The sequence below is a fragment of the Cavia porcellus genome, unplaced genomic scaffold (assembly GCF_034190915.1).
Source record: "Cavia porcellus strain 051 isolate PalLab524CR breed Dunkin Hartley unplaced genomic scaffold, mCavPor4.1 scaffold_30, whole genome shotgun sequence".
NCBI lineage: Eukaryota > Metazoa > Chordata > Mammalia > Rodentia > Caviidae > Cavia > Cavia porcellus.
Genome location: NW_026947513.1, coordinates 26,964,788 through 26,982,723, shown reverse-complemented (window position 1 = coordinate 26,982,723; position 17,936 = coordinate 26,964,788). Strand labels below are relative to the sequence as shown.

The 17,936-nt window shown below is 39.1% G+C and overlaps 1 protein-coding gene across 2 annotated transcripts in view; it reads left to right on the top strand.

Moving 5' to 3' along the window:
• Positions 1-17,936, top strand: part of Corin (corin, serine peptidase) — a 266,984-nt gene that overhangs the window by 204,625 nt on the left and 44,423 nt on the right. For both annotated transcript variants that reach the window (XM_063240622.1, XM_013154236.2), the window contains 4 exons: positions 5,600-5,831; positions 9,119-9,264; positions 10,007-10,114; positions 17,818-17,931. In XM_063240622.1, the coding sequence (XP_063096692.1) occupies positions 5,600-5,831; positions 9,119-9,264; positions 10,007-10,114; positions 17,818-17,931 (600 nt within the window). The remainder of the gene's footprint in view (positions 1-5,599; positions 5,832-9,118; positions 9,265-10,006; positions 10,115-17,817; positions 17,932-17,936) is intronic.

Here is a 17,936-nt window from a genome sequence, read left to right as displayed (position 1 = left end):
TTATATAATCCTGTGAGGCTCTGTCCATACAGACAGCAACTATTTGAACTATTTCTCGGTTGCAGCCACTGGTGTCAGTTAGGCTTTCGTCTCTCAGTTCTTCTGTTATGAAAAACTGTAGAGGCCTAGGCTCTGATTGAAAGGTGGGATGTTATTTCAAGGAGCTTTGGGAAGGGGGATGTGTGTTTGGTTCTCTGTAAAGCTGGAGAAGTCGCATCAACTGTCACAAAATGTGTCATACCCTTGAGGATGCAATTGATCATCTGAAAATGTGCACCGAGATCATAAATTATTCTTACTTAGCTTCTGAGGTGTAAGTGAATAGTGGTACCTTTTGCATAATGCCCTCGGAAAATGAGTTTTGAAGAAGCAGATATTCTGGCAAATGGGGCGACAGTTTCGGGAGCATTGCTTGGATTCTAATGCTTGAAGGCACTGGGCACACGGCACACGTGTGTGTCTGTGAAGCTGGCCTGTGACTAGAAGGGGTAACTAAGGCTGCTGAAAAGTTGTTCCTTGATAGAATGCGGATGCTTTAAGCCCATCAGTATATCATTACCTATTCTAGTCACAGCCCCCCTCACAAACATCTCTGTGCCCTGTTGGGAGGCAGCATGCAAACATAGCCTTGCCTTAGCGGGTGAGTAGGAGCTGGGGGTGCTGCTCAGTCATTTCGTCTCGTGTGGATCCTGGGCTGCCAGGAGAACCTGCGGGAAGAGTGACTCCCGGGCATGCCTCTCCCCTTCTCTGTGCATGCCCACGTGTTCGCCATGGCTCTGCAAAGCCAGTGTACCTGTCATGTGCTCAGATGTGCTCCCAGATTTCTCCTAGTGTTATCCACATTTACTTCCGGTGTCTGCTGAGGTATTTGAGGTCTCCGTGTTCTATGTCTCTGATGAGGATGGAGGAAGAAAAAAAAAGGAACAGCTTTGTGTTGAGCATTTTCTTATTGATATATAATTCCCTACCCTTCTTTTAAGCTCTGGTTGGAAGAATCAAATAGCATAAGAACATGGTAAAGAAACCAAGCAATTTAACGGTTAAGAGCTTTGGTTCTGTGGAGGAAATAGTATATGGGAAGAACAATGTCTTTGAAAAGCCTTCCCAACCAAGAGTGAAAGAGAAATGAGTGGATTGAATTTATTATCTGATGACACAGTGAATGAGAGGTTCACGGTGTGGAACATCGGCAGCTGCTGAAGCCCCATAAAGGGGTTAGACTCACAGGCAACGGGGCTTCGGATGGAAGACTGGCCATGGTCGGCTGCAGTCGGCCTCAGTGGATTCAGCCCGAGGATGGGTGGCCACGATGCTCAGCCTTCCCAGGAGCCAGAGATCAGAGGAATCCAAACTCGGGGATGCTCTATGGGGCAAGTCTCCAAGTTTTTCAGTAGTGAAACTGAAAGAAAAGCACATAGAGGGGAAATCCAGAGATTTTGAAAGACTTAAAAGATATGACAAATTTGAAAAAATGAAAAGACAAGACAAATTTGAAAAAATAGACCAATGTAAGCTGCGGTACCAAGGAGTAGAACACAGTCTCCGTATAGAAAAGCAAGGAAGTGATCACTGTGAAAACCATTAGCTACTCTGGGGACAGAGGACAAGATGGAGATAAGACCAGACACATGGAGTTCCTGGACTTCTGCCGAATCTGAGTTTCTGGACCTGAGTGGTAGTATATGGATGCTCACCTTATCATAACTCATCAAACAATTAGAAATAATAAAGACGAAGGGACGCTTAAAGGTTGAGACAAAGACAAACCTTTGACTAGTACAGGTGTAAGCAGGTGTTGAAAAATGACATTTTCAGGTAAACAACCACCATTGACTGCATGATGTCTGGTGACTTTGTAGCATTTCACCACGATAAGGATGCAACATTGTTTAGCTAACAATCTCATCTTTAGGTTGAATTCAGTAAGTCTTCTTTCAGATTGTGGTGAAAGTCCACTGACATGCCATTAGATTTATTTTTTTTTTAAGGATATTTATTAAACTTTGTCTGTGCTCAGGACTCTTCCAGGTCCTGCACTGAGCCTGCTCTGGAAATCTAGCTCTGTGCTATTTAAGCATCTTTGCATTTGTGATGCGATCGCCCTCTAGTGGCTTTTGCAAATCAGACTTATGCATGAGCAGTAACATAAAACAGTTCATGGATATAAATCACAGCACCTACACTGATTGGTACAGCATCTCGACAGTTTAACTTGCCCAGCAATCTTTAAAAACTGCTCTAGAAAGAAATTAAACACAACATCTAATCAGCCTCACCACATTTGATAAATATTTCCAGAATAATATAAGGTCATTACTTACCCCCTTTATCTCCCTTGGCTCTGAAACACTTAAAACTTACATCTTACCACAAATCAAAAGTGATATACTTTTCACATTTTAAAAGGAAGAAAAATTTTCCATATGATATATTATATGAATCATCTAGCAAAATGTAACAGTATAAAGTTAAAGCGCTTTGGAGTGGTTAATAGAAAACAGGAAGATGTGTAAGAGGGGACAGACAGAACAAAAACTACTCTATATTTTTTTTAAACTGTTGCTCTAGTAGGGGAAAAGATGAAGGGTTTGAGTTGCATCTGTGGCTTGTAAGGTGGTCATGATAAATAATGAAGCACCTAAAGCAAGGTGAAGAGGAATGGAACTAGCATGATGCCGCTTTGGCAAAGGTGAGCACAGATCTGTCCAAGTCTGTGAATGGTTGTGTGTATAAATGTGAACAAGGAAAGACATGAGGATTTCAACCCTGTTTTTTGTCTTGAGACCAGATGAGAGAAAGGAGCGAGGACCTAATGAACTATTTGTTTCTGTTTTTCATGTTTTTATTCTTACAAATGCCATGTATTTTTTAAAATATAAAAACAAACTGCATAAATGTTGCTTTTTGTCTGAATTCTGGCTGATATAAGAAATCATTGTAGACTAGGTGGCTTATCAATAACTAAATAAATGCTAATTTATTTCTCACAGTTTTAGAGGCTGGAGGTCCAGCACCACGGGTTTTTGGCAAGGACCCTCTCGAGGGTTGTAGACAGTCAAATTCTGCTTTTTTTCCCCTGTTCTAGGATTAAACCCAGGGACATTCCATTAGTGAGCTACATTCCCAGGCTTTTCTATCTTTATTATGATACCAAGTCTTGCTAAGTTGCCCAGGCTGGCCATGAACTTGCAGTCCTCCTGCCTCAGACCTTGAGTAGTTGGGATTACATGCATAGATCACCACGTCCAGCCTGCCTGCTTGCTCAGTTTCTCTTTTTGTCCTCATATGGTAGGAAGAAGGCAAGAGGGTTCTCTGAGTTTGCATTGAGGACACTAATCCCATTCATGAAGGCTCTGACCTCATGACCTAATTATGTTCCCAGTTTTCTCCAAATAGCATCACATTGGCAGTTAAGATCTCAATATATGAACTTTGGGAGTCCACAACTCTCCTCTTCATGAATCATGGGAAACGATGAACGGTCAGCATCGATCCTCTTCCATCTCCTCTTCTCTCCACCCTTGACTCATCCTCATGATGATGGCAACTTCCCAGAGTCATATCTGCCCTAGGAAATGGAGAGGACCTTATAGCTTGTCCATTTCATTTTTAATCTGGCCAGTGTCAAGTTCCTTATAAATTTACTGTCTGTGAAGCCCTTGAATTCTTTATGAAGCAGTATCAGTGCTATTGTAATATTTCACCCCAGCCCTTAAATTAGTAATTTGTTTGAACATATAACATTTCTTAATCAAATACTTTTATTTGATTCAAATAATAGGACATGGGATCTTTAGTCTGCTTGGTCTAATTTTACCAAGATGCTTACTTGATTACCTTTCTCAGTTCAGGGAATGTGGATGCCACAGTGAACCTGAAAGGGACTGAGAACCTCTCCACTGCATCCCCTAAACCTGCCCAAATCTGTTTATCTTTGAAGGTTCCTCTTGTTGGTCTTTTGGTTGCCCTTGTGCCTCGAGGTCCCTAATATTTGGCTCAATACCACTGTCTGAATGAGTTGAGGTTGCGATAGGAAAATATGTTAGTTTGGGTAGCTTAAACAACAAGCATTTGTGTCTGGCAATTCTGGAGGCTGGAAGGTCAAGATCAAGGTACTTTCTCATTTGGTCTGGGGTGTGGATCCTCTTCCTAGTTTGTAGGCAGATACTGTCTTGCTCTATCTTCACACAGTGGAAAAAGCAAGTGCTCTAGTCTCTTCCTGTTCCTTTTTTTCTTTTTTATAAGAACACCTTTCTCATATTGAATGTTCCATCCCCACCGGGGTCTCATCTAAACTAATAACATCTCAAAGGTGTTACCTTTGCATACCATACTCTGGGGCCCAAAGTTTCCACATGTGAATCTGGGGGTGAGACAGACACGAACATTTAGTGCATGACAAACTCTGTTCTAGCTATGTATATTATTCTCATGGCTACCAGTACATGATTTTTTCCCCTGTCTAGATTGTGGAAGTGCTCAATGCCAGGGGCATTGCTTTTCATTGTTTTTGCTTTGCAGGTCCTAGGACCATTTGTGACACATTTTCAATCCCATTTTCTTCCTCTATCCTGGCACTGTGCAAACACTGAGATTGAGATAAATTCTCACTTCTCAAAAATCTCAGAGTCATGTAAAGGAGGACAAGATATAAGTACAGAGCACTGTAGAGTACTTCAAGGGTGTGGCAGGAGCATGCGAAAGAAGTCGTGGCACCCTAAAAAGACTCACTCTGCAAGTAGGAGTAGGAGGAACAGTTGGCCAGAAAATCTTCCTGGGAGTGGTGCTGGGCCCAGTCCTCTGAGTCAAGGAGGGGTTAGCGTGGTGGGGAAGAAGAGACTAGAAGGTGGCCCCGTTTCAGGGGGTGATTGCAAGTATATCAAGAAAAGAAGAGGAGTAACAGGAGCAACAAAGCCCCTCCAGACATGCAGTTCATACTGTTTAGGTGTTGCAGGGGATCAGAATCCATTGTAGCAACGATCTGTCGAGGGCAAAGTCCTATGTCGGCAAGTTAGGCTGCGATTGAAGAGCGACGTAGATTCCAAGCCAAAGTATCCAGCTTTTATCCTCATGGGAAAACAGTATTGAACGGATCTCAGCTTCCATTTGTCCTGAAAAGTTGTATCCATATATGTAAAGCCACTGCTCAACAATAAAGCATACGATGGAAATTCTCCAACTGCCTATTTAATCAAATTCTTTGGTGTTTTTGAGTGGTAGTGTAGATTATGGCACCTATTTTATTTTCTAAGTAATAATTCAGATGAAGAAGATGAATGCCGTTGTATCAAAGACGTGATGAGAGAGAATTACTTTTAGATAAGCAGACTCAAGGCAAAAAATGAGACTTTCTAATGCATCTGTACTGAGCACTGATTGGCAGCCAGATATACAGAAATAAGTCTTAGTTCACCACCACACTTCACTAACCAACGTTTTTATTTTTTGATGTCCACAGAAAATGTCATATATCACTTGCATCCTAGTCTTAGCTACTCTAAAGAATGAAATAGACTTTCAGTTTGTAAAGTTTAAAGAAGTTGTTTTTACAAGTGAAATTTAAAATAGAAAAGAAATGTTTGTGTGTGTCTTTTGTTAGGTCAGTGTGAACCAATAACACTGGAACTCTGCATGAACCTGCCCTACAACCATACAAAGTATCCCAATTACCTTGGCCACAGGACTCAAAAGGAAGCATCCATCAGCTGGGAATCCTCTCTTTTTCCCGCACTTGTTCCGACCAACTGTTACAAATACCTCATGTTCTTTGCTTGTACCATTTTGGTCCCAAAGTGTGATGTGACTACAAGCCAGCGCATCCCTCCTTGCAGGTAATATGATAGGGTCTTCAGCAAGCCCCCCAATTTTATCTCTGAGAGAACCAAGGAAATGAAGCTGAGTTTAGAGAAAATAAATGTTGCTAAGGGGCTCAATTTCACAAATGATATTTTCAAAAAGCAAAGAAGTAGGTATTGTAAAATGCATATGTCAGTATTTATTGTCTGGGTACCAAACAAGGAAGTTACAAACAGTTGGATGATCGGCAATCGGGTACAATCACAGGCCTTTCATTTGGTGGTTCAAGAAGCATGTTTTAAAACCTGACTTAACAAAGAAGGGGTCCGCATACCACTTTCTCCAGCAGCATTTGATGTAGTTTTCTGCCTGTCTGGCTTGGGGTTGGGCTATGAGTAACATCTTAGGGGTCAAGAGTGCTGCTCTGGGGTCTGCTCTCTGATTTTAAGTCCTGGATCTTCTCCAGTTGCTAAGAGTCTTAAGTCAGATTGCTCCGTGTCTCTCAGCCTCAGCTGCTTTACCTAGTGAAATTCTATGGTGGTGGTTATTGGACTGGGCTGTTGTGAGAGTAAACACAAGTACATCCATGTAAAGTATTTCTGATGGATGCTAAGCCCTATAATGATAGCACAGGAACACAGCTGCTTGGTGGCAGTTTGCTGGTCTGTGCCATGTGTTAGAGGTCATAGTCAAAGAATTCGCACGTACAGGGTGAATAAATGCACACGGGTGCTTTCTGCCCTGGGTGCTGCTTTTAGTCCAGGGCAACTACGCAGATGTGCTTGGTAGACATGAGTGGCAGCTACAGAAACCACATGTTGGGATTAGAAGTCGCTTACTGCTTTCAGAAAAAGCAATAATGTCAATATAGTGGACAGATGGGAAAATAATAAATTAAATGCTGAATATCAAATGGATGACAAATGAGGGGCATGTATGAGTCAGGGCAGGAAAGAATAAAACATAAAGTGACTTGTGGAACTGAACAATCATGCAAGATGGAGAGAGTGAAACTTAAGGTTGGCTTGCCCAAGAATTCTAAGAATTTCTGCTAAATGCTTTTTAAACAATCAATTATAGAACATCTACCAATTTCATGTTGAAAGGTTACTTGTAAATATCACCCTCTTTTTGCTAACTAAAGTCAAGTAATATTAAATAGTTACTTTTACTAATACTTAAAAATTTTCATATTTTATTTCCTTTTCATATATATATATATATATATATATATATATATATATAATGCAGCATGGCTGTAACTGTAACTTTATGTCCAGATATAATTCATAATTTCAGGGTTTAAATTTCATATTTAAATGACTAAGATCAGGTTATTCTGAGATGTTGTTCACTCAGTGTTTGAGTGAAATTGTTTTGGTACTTTGATTTTGTTTCTTAGCTTTACCTATGTATTTTTAATCTTCAGGGGCTGTCAATATGAATTTTATAAAACTTTATATTATGGCAAGAATAATATGCTAGTAAGCTTATGAAACAGCGCACAGTTGTTTTTCCAAGTCTATTTATTAATTCTGACATTTAATTTTCAAGTTATATGCCTGAGAAAAATCAGTCCTGTACCATGTGCTAAGCCACTTTGCTGTCTCAGGCTCATCATAACCTTTTGAGCGCCGTGTGTACCATCCAAACTGCTGGCTGTGGCTGAGCACACACAGGTTCTGATAAGGACTGTGGCCCTGAAATTGTGATGCGTATTGTTATTTTTTTCTATTTCATAGAAAAAATCAGAACGGGTAAAGTTAGCCACTTCATAGTCTTCCATATAAATATATTAAAATAACAGACAATTGAAATATATGGAATAGTTATATATCTGCAACAAAATTATTTAGTATATGAGATCGTTTTGAACACTACTGAACTTTTTACAAACTGAATATGGGAATGCCATGGCTTCATCTTCACCCTGGATTTCGAGGGTAAGTTGGTTATGCTTTGCCTTACCAGACATAAGCAGAATTTCTCTGTATCTTCCTAACTTGACTTCCAACCCTTCCCTACCAGTTTCTGTCAAGGCTAGAGCTGATCTTCCTGGAAGATTTATCCTGTTTTATCTAAAAAGACAAAAAAAAAAAGTAGTTGAAATTAGCTATACAGATCAGATATCCTTTATGAAACATTATTGGTTTTGGAAATGTTTCAGATTTTGAACTTTTTCAGAATAGTTGCATAGAATTTATTGGTTGAGTATTTCTAAACTCTGTAAACAGAAAATCTAATGTATTTCAATTTGGATTTTGGTGCACTTTCATATTTGGGATATTTGGATTGAGCTTGTAGTTTAGAGGAGTAAAATCTTTGAGAAGTGAAAATGTATATGAAAGAAAATAAATTTGCCTGAGAAGTATGTTAAGAATGTATTTGGGTTTGATTCTGTCCTTGAAGGTCACAGACACATGATCTGTAGCTGTGGAGGATATACAAATATATAGACATGCACACATACATAATAGGTATTTAGGGAAGCAAATTGAGTAATATCTCTACAAAGAAAATACATTCCAGCAAAAATAAATTTCACCACAGAAAAAAAGAGATTATTTTGGTTATGTTTACTTTTTCTATGTATTTACACTTCTTAGTAATATATTGCAACAAAACATTTTTTCCCATAGGAAGTAAAAAATCTTTAAGTCAGATCTATACCTCGAAGTAAATATATTCTGGGCACAAATGAAATAACATCCATGAAAGCACCTACCATGATGTTTGTGTCTTTTCCTTAAAAATACATATAAAAAAAACTTCACTGTAACTAACTTGATCTCAGCATACAAGGATGTGGGAGAACTGCTGGCCTTTTTAGCAATATTGGCCAAAAAGAGAGGCAACACCTTAGGGAAGCTAGGGCGGCACTTGTTTATCAGAGGGAGAGATCTCTGAGTATGGGAGTGTGGTGTGAACCCATGGTCCTTGGTGGCAGGCTACAGAAATGACTGTAGATTTTGCTGTTTGGAACAAAAGGTTGGTGAGTGTGTCTTCTTGGAAGATGGAAGAAAGAATTTTAAAAAGGCCAAGGTGGAGAAGGAAATTGGTGTCCTGGAAATATCTCTATTTTTTTCTGCAGTGAAATTTATTTTTGCTGGAATATATTTTCTTTGTAGAGACATGACTCACTTTGCTTCCCTAAATAACTATTATGTATGTGTGCATGTCTATATATTTGTATATACCCTCCATAGCTACAGAGAATGAAGTCTGTGACCTTCATTGACAGAATCAAACTCAAATACATTTCTAATGTACTTCTCAGGTGAGGTTATTTTACTTCTGACACCTGTCTCCCCTTTTCTTTTAGAGCACTGTGTGAGCATTCTAAAGAACGCTGTGAGTCTGTTCTTGGGATTGTGGGTCTACAGTGGCCTGAAGATACAGATTGCAGTCAATTTCCAGAGGAAAATTCAGACAATCAAACCTGCCTAATGCCTGATGAAGATGTAGAAGGTTAATTTTTCACTCCTTACAGTGGGTATCTAATGTGGGTGAGCATGCAAGTCTTTCACTTTTGGGTGTATTATTGTTTTCCATTGGCAGCCAGTCAGCCTGCATCAGTGAGTGAATGTATGGACTTGATTACATTGAAGACTTTGGCATCCATATGTTAGACATTGTCATCATTTTTTTTTAAATGAAGACTTTTTAAGAGGTAAAAATGAACTCAGAGACAAGTATAATATTTGAGCTGTTTATCAGTTCTGAATGGTACTTACAGAGCTGATTGCTACCAATAGACAAGGAGTCTTGAAAGTAATAGTGAACATCAAGCCTTAGTTCATTCAAGTGCAGAGCATTTGGAGGCCCTCATAGTGTAGGATTATTAATGGAATTGGAGACCTATTCACCAACTGGAAATACTAAGACATGGAGATGATTTTGATACTGAGGGAAATTTAGTGGTCAGGAACATTGGTGCTATAAGGTAATTTAGGCTCTGGCCATTACAGGATGCTCTATTTAAAAGGATAAATAACGTTACTGCTAATCTGCAGTTGGTGCCCAGCAGGAAGGAGAATGATGCTGATTGAGGAGTAGACAGACGAAACCCTCGTATACTTCAATGTCTTCACCTTTGGGAAGACTATCCTATTTTCAGAAATAGCTATGCAACACCATCTCACAAGTAAACACATAAAATTAGCTTAGTTTTCAGAGTTTCTTCTATTGAGAGTAGTGTTGTTTTTAACAGAATGTTCACCTAGTCACTTCAAGTGCCACTCAGGAGGATGTGTTCTGGCTTTCAGAAGATGTGATGGTCAGGCTGATTGTGATGATGACAGCGATGAAGAAAACTGTGGTACGTATGTGTGCTTAGGAAAAGGAACTGTATATTGTTGAAAGTATGCAGCTCTTGTAGTTGCAATTTCTAACAGGGATTGAATGCTAATGCATTCTCTTCTTAAATATCAAGGCATAAGACACGGTCTGATATGTATTTTTCCTGTTAACTGGTGTGACTTCCCCTAAATTTTATATTTCTTTTTATAATCTGTGTGTCTTGGTTACTTTTTGCTCATTGCTGAAACAAAATACCCAACACCTAAAATTAAGTAAAGGAGAGATTTATTTAGCTCATAGTCTGTAGAGGTTTCAGTCCATAACCAGCTGGCTCCAAAGCAGGGTGGCATGGCACCAGGGCAACACTTCAAGGTGGCATGAAACAGCAAAGCAACAAGAGAAAAAGGAATCAAAAGGGAACAATCTGCTTTCCCTCCTTTATATTGTATGAAAGCTACCTGCCCCGGGGTGGGTGCTGCACTCATAACTCCAATCCCTGCACTAGACAGTGAACCAATCACAAACTCTTGATTCAGCCATCTTTGAAAGGCCTATCCCTATGACTGCATGAAGCTTTGAGGGGACATCCATACACAAAGCACAACAGTGTACAAACACTCAGTAAAAGGAGGAAACAGTCCTTAATGTAAGGAATCGTTATTATTACTAAATTATGAAGCAGAATAATAGTGCCCTTGCATGTGATTCTTGTGCTGTCAAGTGGGTATCTAGATACATGAAGACAGAGTTCAGGCTCCAGTGTTCAAATTTAATTGAGATTCATTTCCATGCCTTCTCTTATTTTGTTTTTGTCACAAAGGATGAAGCTCTTCTTGACATTTCTGCCCCTGAGCTCCAAAATCACCAACGGAAAGGCCAAAAATGCCAGTGGTAATTTAAGTGGAGCTAATTCCTTTTTATTTCCCTATAAACCTTGGTTCTTGCAAGCTCAGGATGTGCCAAGGAATTAATAATGGGCGATGCTTTTTTTAATAAACAGTATTCTGTTTATTAAAAAAGTGATTGAAAGGCTATCTGAAGATTAGCTTCATTATGCTTATTTCACTTGTCATGCCCCAAAATAAAACTGACACTTTTTTTTTCATTGAGAAAACATAAAGCAATATATCTTTTGGGATCATTTCTTTCCTTTGGCCTTTGAGGTATGAAATATTGCATTACTCTCCAAAATGAAATTTCTGTAGTAGACATTGCCCTTCTAGTCTAGACAAAATGTCATAAGCAATCAACTGAAATTCTATCAACTACTATAAATATGGACAAGTGCATCTTTTGGAAAATTACAGCTGTCAGAATGATGGCACAATGACCAGGGGTAATTTTGCTTTGGAGGAATGTAGAGTGTTGTGTAAATGTACTATTATTTTCTTGTTTGTGATTTTTCCTTAGAAATATATCAGGATTCATTGCATATTGTTTATATAAGTGGTTTATTGAAAATGTCTGAGATTTGTTCAGTTAACACTGACTTTGGTAGGAATTTTGAGATTTAATTTAAAATGAATTATCTTTGATGGTTCAAAGAGGTTGCTTGATATTCTGTTGGGGTGGCTAGATCTAAATTTTCAAGAGAAGACTAAATAGCTGAGAAATCCAAAAGCTTAGTTTAAGAAAAATTCTTTTCCAAGAGTGAGAGGTCTGCATTCTAGAATATGTTATACAAAAACATTCAGAATTCTATAATATAGCATAGTGTAGAGTTCAAATGGCCTTAAAACATCAGTGTTCTTGTTAAAGAATGAGTTTCAATCAATATTTTAATCACATTTTTGAAGCAACACCAAGATTATAAAACAAATTGTGGAATAGGTACTAAACGTTCAAAATATTGACAGCACTATTGAGAGCTCTTTAAAAATTTAAAAATAGGTAAGAAATTCGTACATTTGGAGAAAAGTCAGGTGTTCCAAGAGTGTAAATTTATAAGGTTCTTCTCCTTGGGTTTCCTGAAGTGACTTAGGACAGAAATTTTGTACACTTTTACCTTTGGTGAAAGTGGTCCAGTGTGGTGGGACCACTGGTGTCCTGGGAATAAACACCACACAGAGTTAAACACAGAAGTCAGTTGGCAGAGGCCCAATGGAGGGTGATTAGTATTCATTCAGTTCCTGTCTTCCTTTTTGTCTGTTTTCCTGTGTGCAGAGGCATACAGTGCTATCTGGCAATGTAAACAGCTGTACCATGAAGCTGGGTGGCACTCAAAGTTTAAACCTTGTAGTCTATTTTATCCATGGTGTTGTTGAGGGTACTTAAGTGCTTGGGCCTTACTGAATAATGTGAAGATTGACTATTCACTGTCAGAAATCTGCAGCTCCCTCCACCATCTAGTGGTGTTATTTGATTTAGCTCCCAAGACAGTACTTAATTCAGTTATAAATAATCTATATCCTAGAAATTAATTTTACTCCTTGTCCCTTTAGCTGGAAAACATGGTTGTTAAAGCACTTACCTTATAAATGCCCTTTAAAAATATGTGTATTAGCTTAGCAATGAATAATATTGTTCTTAAGTGCTCTTAAATGTTTGTCACTGAAATTGCTTTGACTGTGTAAGTGTGAATGTAAACAAGAGTCGAAAAGGTTATGGTATTAGAATTTTCAAAAAGTGTTTGAAAGAAGTATGTAAACCAAATGGATCCCTGCAGAATTGATTTGTAACCTAACAGTTGGCGCACCTTGAGAGCATAATGTTAAGTGAAGTAAATCGGACACAGAAGCTTAAATATCACGTTTTCTCTTATATGAGAAACTCGAAATATAAATAAACAGAAAATTGTAAGACAGCAGGAGGTGGGGAGAGAGCTCTTTCTCAGGTGGGAAGGGAAGGAGATCAAGAGAGGAAAGGAGTGGGAGGAAAGGGAGGGAAAAGAGATGAAAAGGGAATTAAGGAGTGTTATGCACATGTAGCACTCCTCACAGGGAATATAAAAATCATATACTAAGAACATGTACTAATAAAAAATACTATAAATGGAGCTATCGGTAAAACCTGGAGCAACAGGACAAAATGCATTCATTGTTAACACACTGTTGCTTTCCCAAGCACTCATAACAACGGAGAGGAAGGCAAGGATTTGGGCAAAGAAATGAACAGGATTGACCTCAGAGCAGGCGGGCTGAGGAGAATGGCAATGGATCTATGTGTCCGAGCTCTGTGTCACACTGGGTTGGAGGGTAGAAGGTGGACAGGAGCTCTTGTGAGGCTTGATGTCCTCGGTCACTAGGGCAGATGGGGTCCGGGGCTCTGGTGTAAGCAGTGAGTCTTCTCAGTGCTACAGCTAAGTGAGAACATAGATGAAATAAATTCTTTATATCTTCTGTCCAAATAAAATCTTTCATTTCATGAACACAGCATCATAATTACTAATTGCTTACTGTGCTAAGTAAAAGGGTAAACCCCAGATGGAGTTTGCAAACTGCAGAGGGTCTTCAAATTAAAGATCATTGTCAGTTATCTTTGGTTTCTTCTTAGGCTCAAATAAAATAAAATCTTTAAATAAAACCTGAACCGTTCCTTGGAATCAAAATCCCCATAGGATGTATTCAAAGCTCTGACTGTCATATGTGTGGGTTTTGCAGCTTGATTTCAAAAGTTTTTCAAAGGGCTTTTTCTAACCTTTTGGATTCTTTAGCATCATTTGCATAACTTTTCACGCAAAAGGGCTTTCTTGTCATCCCAAATAGACAATCATTGTACCTTCACATCTCTTTGCTTGTGGAAAGAGACTAGTCTTTGCTGTGGGGCTAACGGAAGAATACTTTAAACTGTCCACACATGTGGCCTACCTCCAAATGTGTTTCTAGGATGACTCTCTGATCACTCAGTAGCTTTTAATGTTTCTGTGTTAGGGGAAAAGCATTCTACTTCCCTTTCCTATTTTGCCACTTGATTAATTATTTTTCTGTCTTACATGTTGTGTAGAATTAGAATTGGATTTAAATTCTGACGTAGGAATTAAAGGCTGCATGGCTTTTGGCCAATCAGTTAACTTCTCTAAGTATCACCCATAAGATAAAAAGAACCCTCCTCTCCATCTTCCACAGCTCAGAATGCTTATGATATTCCACATTTACCAAAGACAATAACATGTACCCATGGAGATAGGAAAGTCCATGATCTTCCTTAGGGAATGAAGCCCTGTCTGGCTTTGTCTTATTTCCAACAGCTGATTCAGGCAGTGGGGACTGGGCTGGCATCTAATGTCCAATGAGTGAGGTCCTCCCTCTTATAAACCAATGTAATCGGGATGGTGTTTTAAAGGTTCTGGAGATAGTGCTTGTTTGGGTAGATGTTCCTGTCTCCAGGATTTCAGCTTTTGAGGGGGGTCCCCAGCCTTTTCCATTTCCTGGTATTGCTTCTTTCCCAGAGCACCCGTGTTTTAAAAAACATGAGGATGGCATCTTTAACAGGGTGTCAGGGACTGAAAAAGGTGTAGAGCCTTTGTAGCCAGCGATGGAAACTGTGGGACCTGTGCTGGTACTGCTGGTCTCACTGGGGAGTCAGGTCCTCAGGGTGAGTGCTGGGGCAAAGTCCTCTGCATGGTATGTCACCTACCAGAAGGGTGTCTGCTTCGTAGACCTGAGCTCCATTGCTACAACTCCTGTGATCTGTTCTGAGGTCACATCCACAGCCATGTCCTGGGGCACACATCAGTCCAGGATGGCTGGGTCCTGACCATTCAAGCCTCTGCCTATTCAAGGACCCAGACTCATCTTGTCTCCTTCTTGGTTTTGAGCTTCTCCAGCCTGAAGGGTGAGATATTTTTTGTTTCTTCCAATTGAATTAAGAGTAAAAGCACACCTACTTCCTTTATAGTTGCATGATTAAGTAAGTGATTCTTTTAGAATATCTGCTTCGAAGTGATGTCCTGATGATTTAAGATAGCTATTTTTGTAGAGAAACAAGGTCCTCAAGTTCAGATGGGACCCACCTTTGACAGGGAAACCTATTTCATAGATTTTTGTGAAAATGAGAGACACTGTAAGCAAAGAACCCAGCAGAATACTTAGCCCACTTAAAGTAAGCAAGTATTCCAGTTTGCCTAGTACTGACAGGGGTTCTTAGTGACAGGGGTACTTAGTTCCTAGTACTGACAGGGACAGTTAGTGCTCAAACTAGGAAAGCTGCAGGTAAGCAGGATAAGTTGGTCACTTGAGCAGTATCCCCCCCCAACACACACACTGGGCTTTATAGTTTTCTCTGGGCTGTGGTGGTGGCTATTCCAACATCAACAGATATTTAGTTTCCTAACCTACAGCTGCAAAAAATACCACCTCATTCATACCTGTTTAAATGGAATCATACTCTTTTGTTTTTAGAAAACATATTTAAAATATATGTACCAAAAATGTCACTTTGCAGAGAAAGAGAGGGAGAGGGAAGGGGAGCAGGAGGGAAATAGGGAGAGAGAGAGAGAGAGAGAGAGAGAGAGAGAGAGAGATTTTCTCAAAAAAGAACAGTATCTTCCTCGTGACTAATGTACTGTCCTTTTCATACTAACTCATTTATGTTCAGTATCACTGCACCAAAGAAGATATTAGGCTATACAAAATTTTTAAAAATGTACAAAAGGGTAAATGAATGTTGGTAGAATTAATTAATATTTATAACAACATTATTATTACTATCTTAGAAATATCAAAACTGAGATTGGGCCAGGGATATTACTCAGTGGCACAAGTGCCTGCCTGGCAAGTGCAAGGTCCTGAGTTTGATTCCTGGTACAAAACAAAACAAAACAAAACAACGACTGAAATTGAGATAAATTGAGTAACTGACCCAAAGTCACCAACTAGTGAAATTTGCAGCCAGGGCTGCAGTCCTGTTGTCTGACTCTAACGCTGTGCTTCCCTCCCTCCTGCCTGTGTGTGTGTTATGTTCCCATTTTGCTGAAGACTCATACCTAGATCCCATCTGGACCTGTGGCTAACGGGCTGTAATTTTCAGCAAGTTATTTGATTTTTTTTAATCTTTAGTTTTCTCACTTCTAAAGTGATGATCATAATACTGACATTTTTATTTTATGGTAAGCATGAAAATTAATATCTAAAGTGTAGATATGTAGTAGATAACAAATGTTCTCATATATTATCATTGTTATTCATGGGGATGCAGCTTAGATAGCTTCACATTCAAAGATTGATTTTTGTGGTCTTTCATCAGCTCATTGCAAACATCCAAGTTCTTCATACTGTGAGGAAGGTTGCCATGTATGTAGTCAGAAAGACTTGCACTGTTTTTTTTTTCACTCTCTGCTAGCAAGTTGTGCATTCTGCGATAGGAGTGTGGCAGGCTTGGAACTGGGTAGGCACTGTGGGATGGTAAGCCTTCTTTTTTGATTTCTTTTGCTCTCTGGTGGAGTAAGCAGACTATGCCATTCAGCAGGAACTGGGTTACACAGGGCAGTTAGCAGGCTCTGTCTCAAATATCCAGATGGCATCATTGTCAGGACCTTGCCAGTGAGGTCTGCAGTCTCTGCCAGCTCAGACCGCTAAGGATCATATCCATGGGTTCCTGCAGTAGATGTTTCTGTGTCTAAGGTCACTCCAGATGAGTGTCTTGTAGAGGACTCTTCCTCTAGTGTCTTTGGGTGGTAAAATATTCTCTAAATCTAATTTTAGGTAAGTACAAATTTCTGTGTTGGTAAATTATTTTGATAACTGTTTTGAATGACAGTTTTGAAATAAGCATATTTTTTTTCTCATAATGGATTCCAAGAAACCAGAGTTAATCATCTACAAAATTTCTCTGAATCATCTGTACTGGATCAGAAGAGAAATAACATTTTAAAAGAGGTGCTTATGTGATCACTGCTTTGCAATGCTTTCACCTTGAAGTAATGATCTTTCTGTTCTTATATGAAAGGAAGTTCCATGTAAAATACTCATCCATGGAGGACTATTAAGTGTTGGCTAGACAGGAGAGTAAAGGGCGCTCAGAGATTAATGCCAGGCAGTCTCTTCCTTCCTAAGCTAGCAGGTGGCTGAGACTAGCTCTGATGAGAGTGACTAGAATGCCTTTGGCCCTTGGAATGCTTTGGCAGACATAGGAACTTCTGGTTAAGTCTTTCAAATTGTTTACTATTACATAAGCAGCTTACAGTTCGGCATACAGACTCTCAGTCATGATCTTGTCCAAACTGTCTTCCTTTCTCATACTAATTCCAACTTTAGCTCTTTGACCAAAAGTGATGGGTTTCCCACCTGATTCTTAGATGAGTTGTGTAGGTATTTAGCATAAAAGGAGCCTCTTATGCTAAACATCCAGATGGCCTCTAAATTTATAGACTGAAATCACATTTAAAGATCATATGCATTTTGATCTTTAGGTTTTGGCATATTTGCCTAAAAGCATAATTCATTCTAACTCATCACATAAGTCTTATGTGTTGGCACATTGACTCAGAAAGCAAAAAGAACAGTTAAAGATAAATGCTAATGTATAGTTGCTTTTTCATTTTTATCCTATCCCATATGTTGATTTTGATCTTCTTTTAGGGGAACTGTGTTATTTATAACATAAGATAGAGATTATTGACTATTTCTACTTTGAAGATTGCAGTATTCGTGATATCCGTGGGTGTCAGAATTTTTTATGAAAAATGAAATGAGGCCTTTGCTATAATTTTTCGATATTGCTTGATCAAATTCACCATTGTCTTCAACCATATCTATTGCAAATAACTTCTTCTTCTGTCTGTAGGCTGCAAAGAGAGAGATCTTTGGGAATGCCCATCTAATAAACAATGCTTGAAGCACTCAGTGATTTGTGATGGATTTCCAGACTGTCCTGATAATATGGATGAAAAAAACTGCTGTACG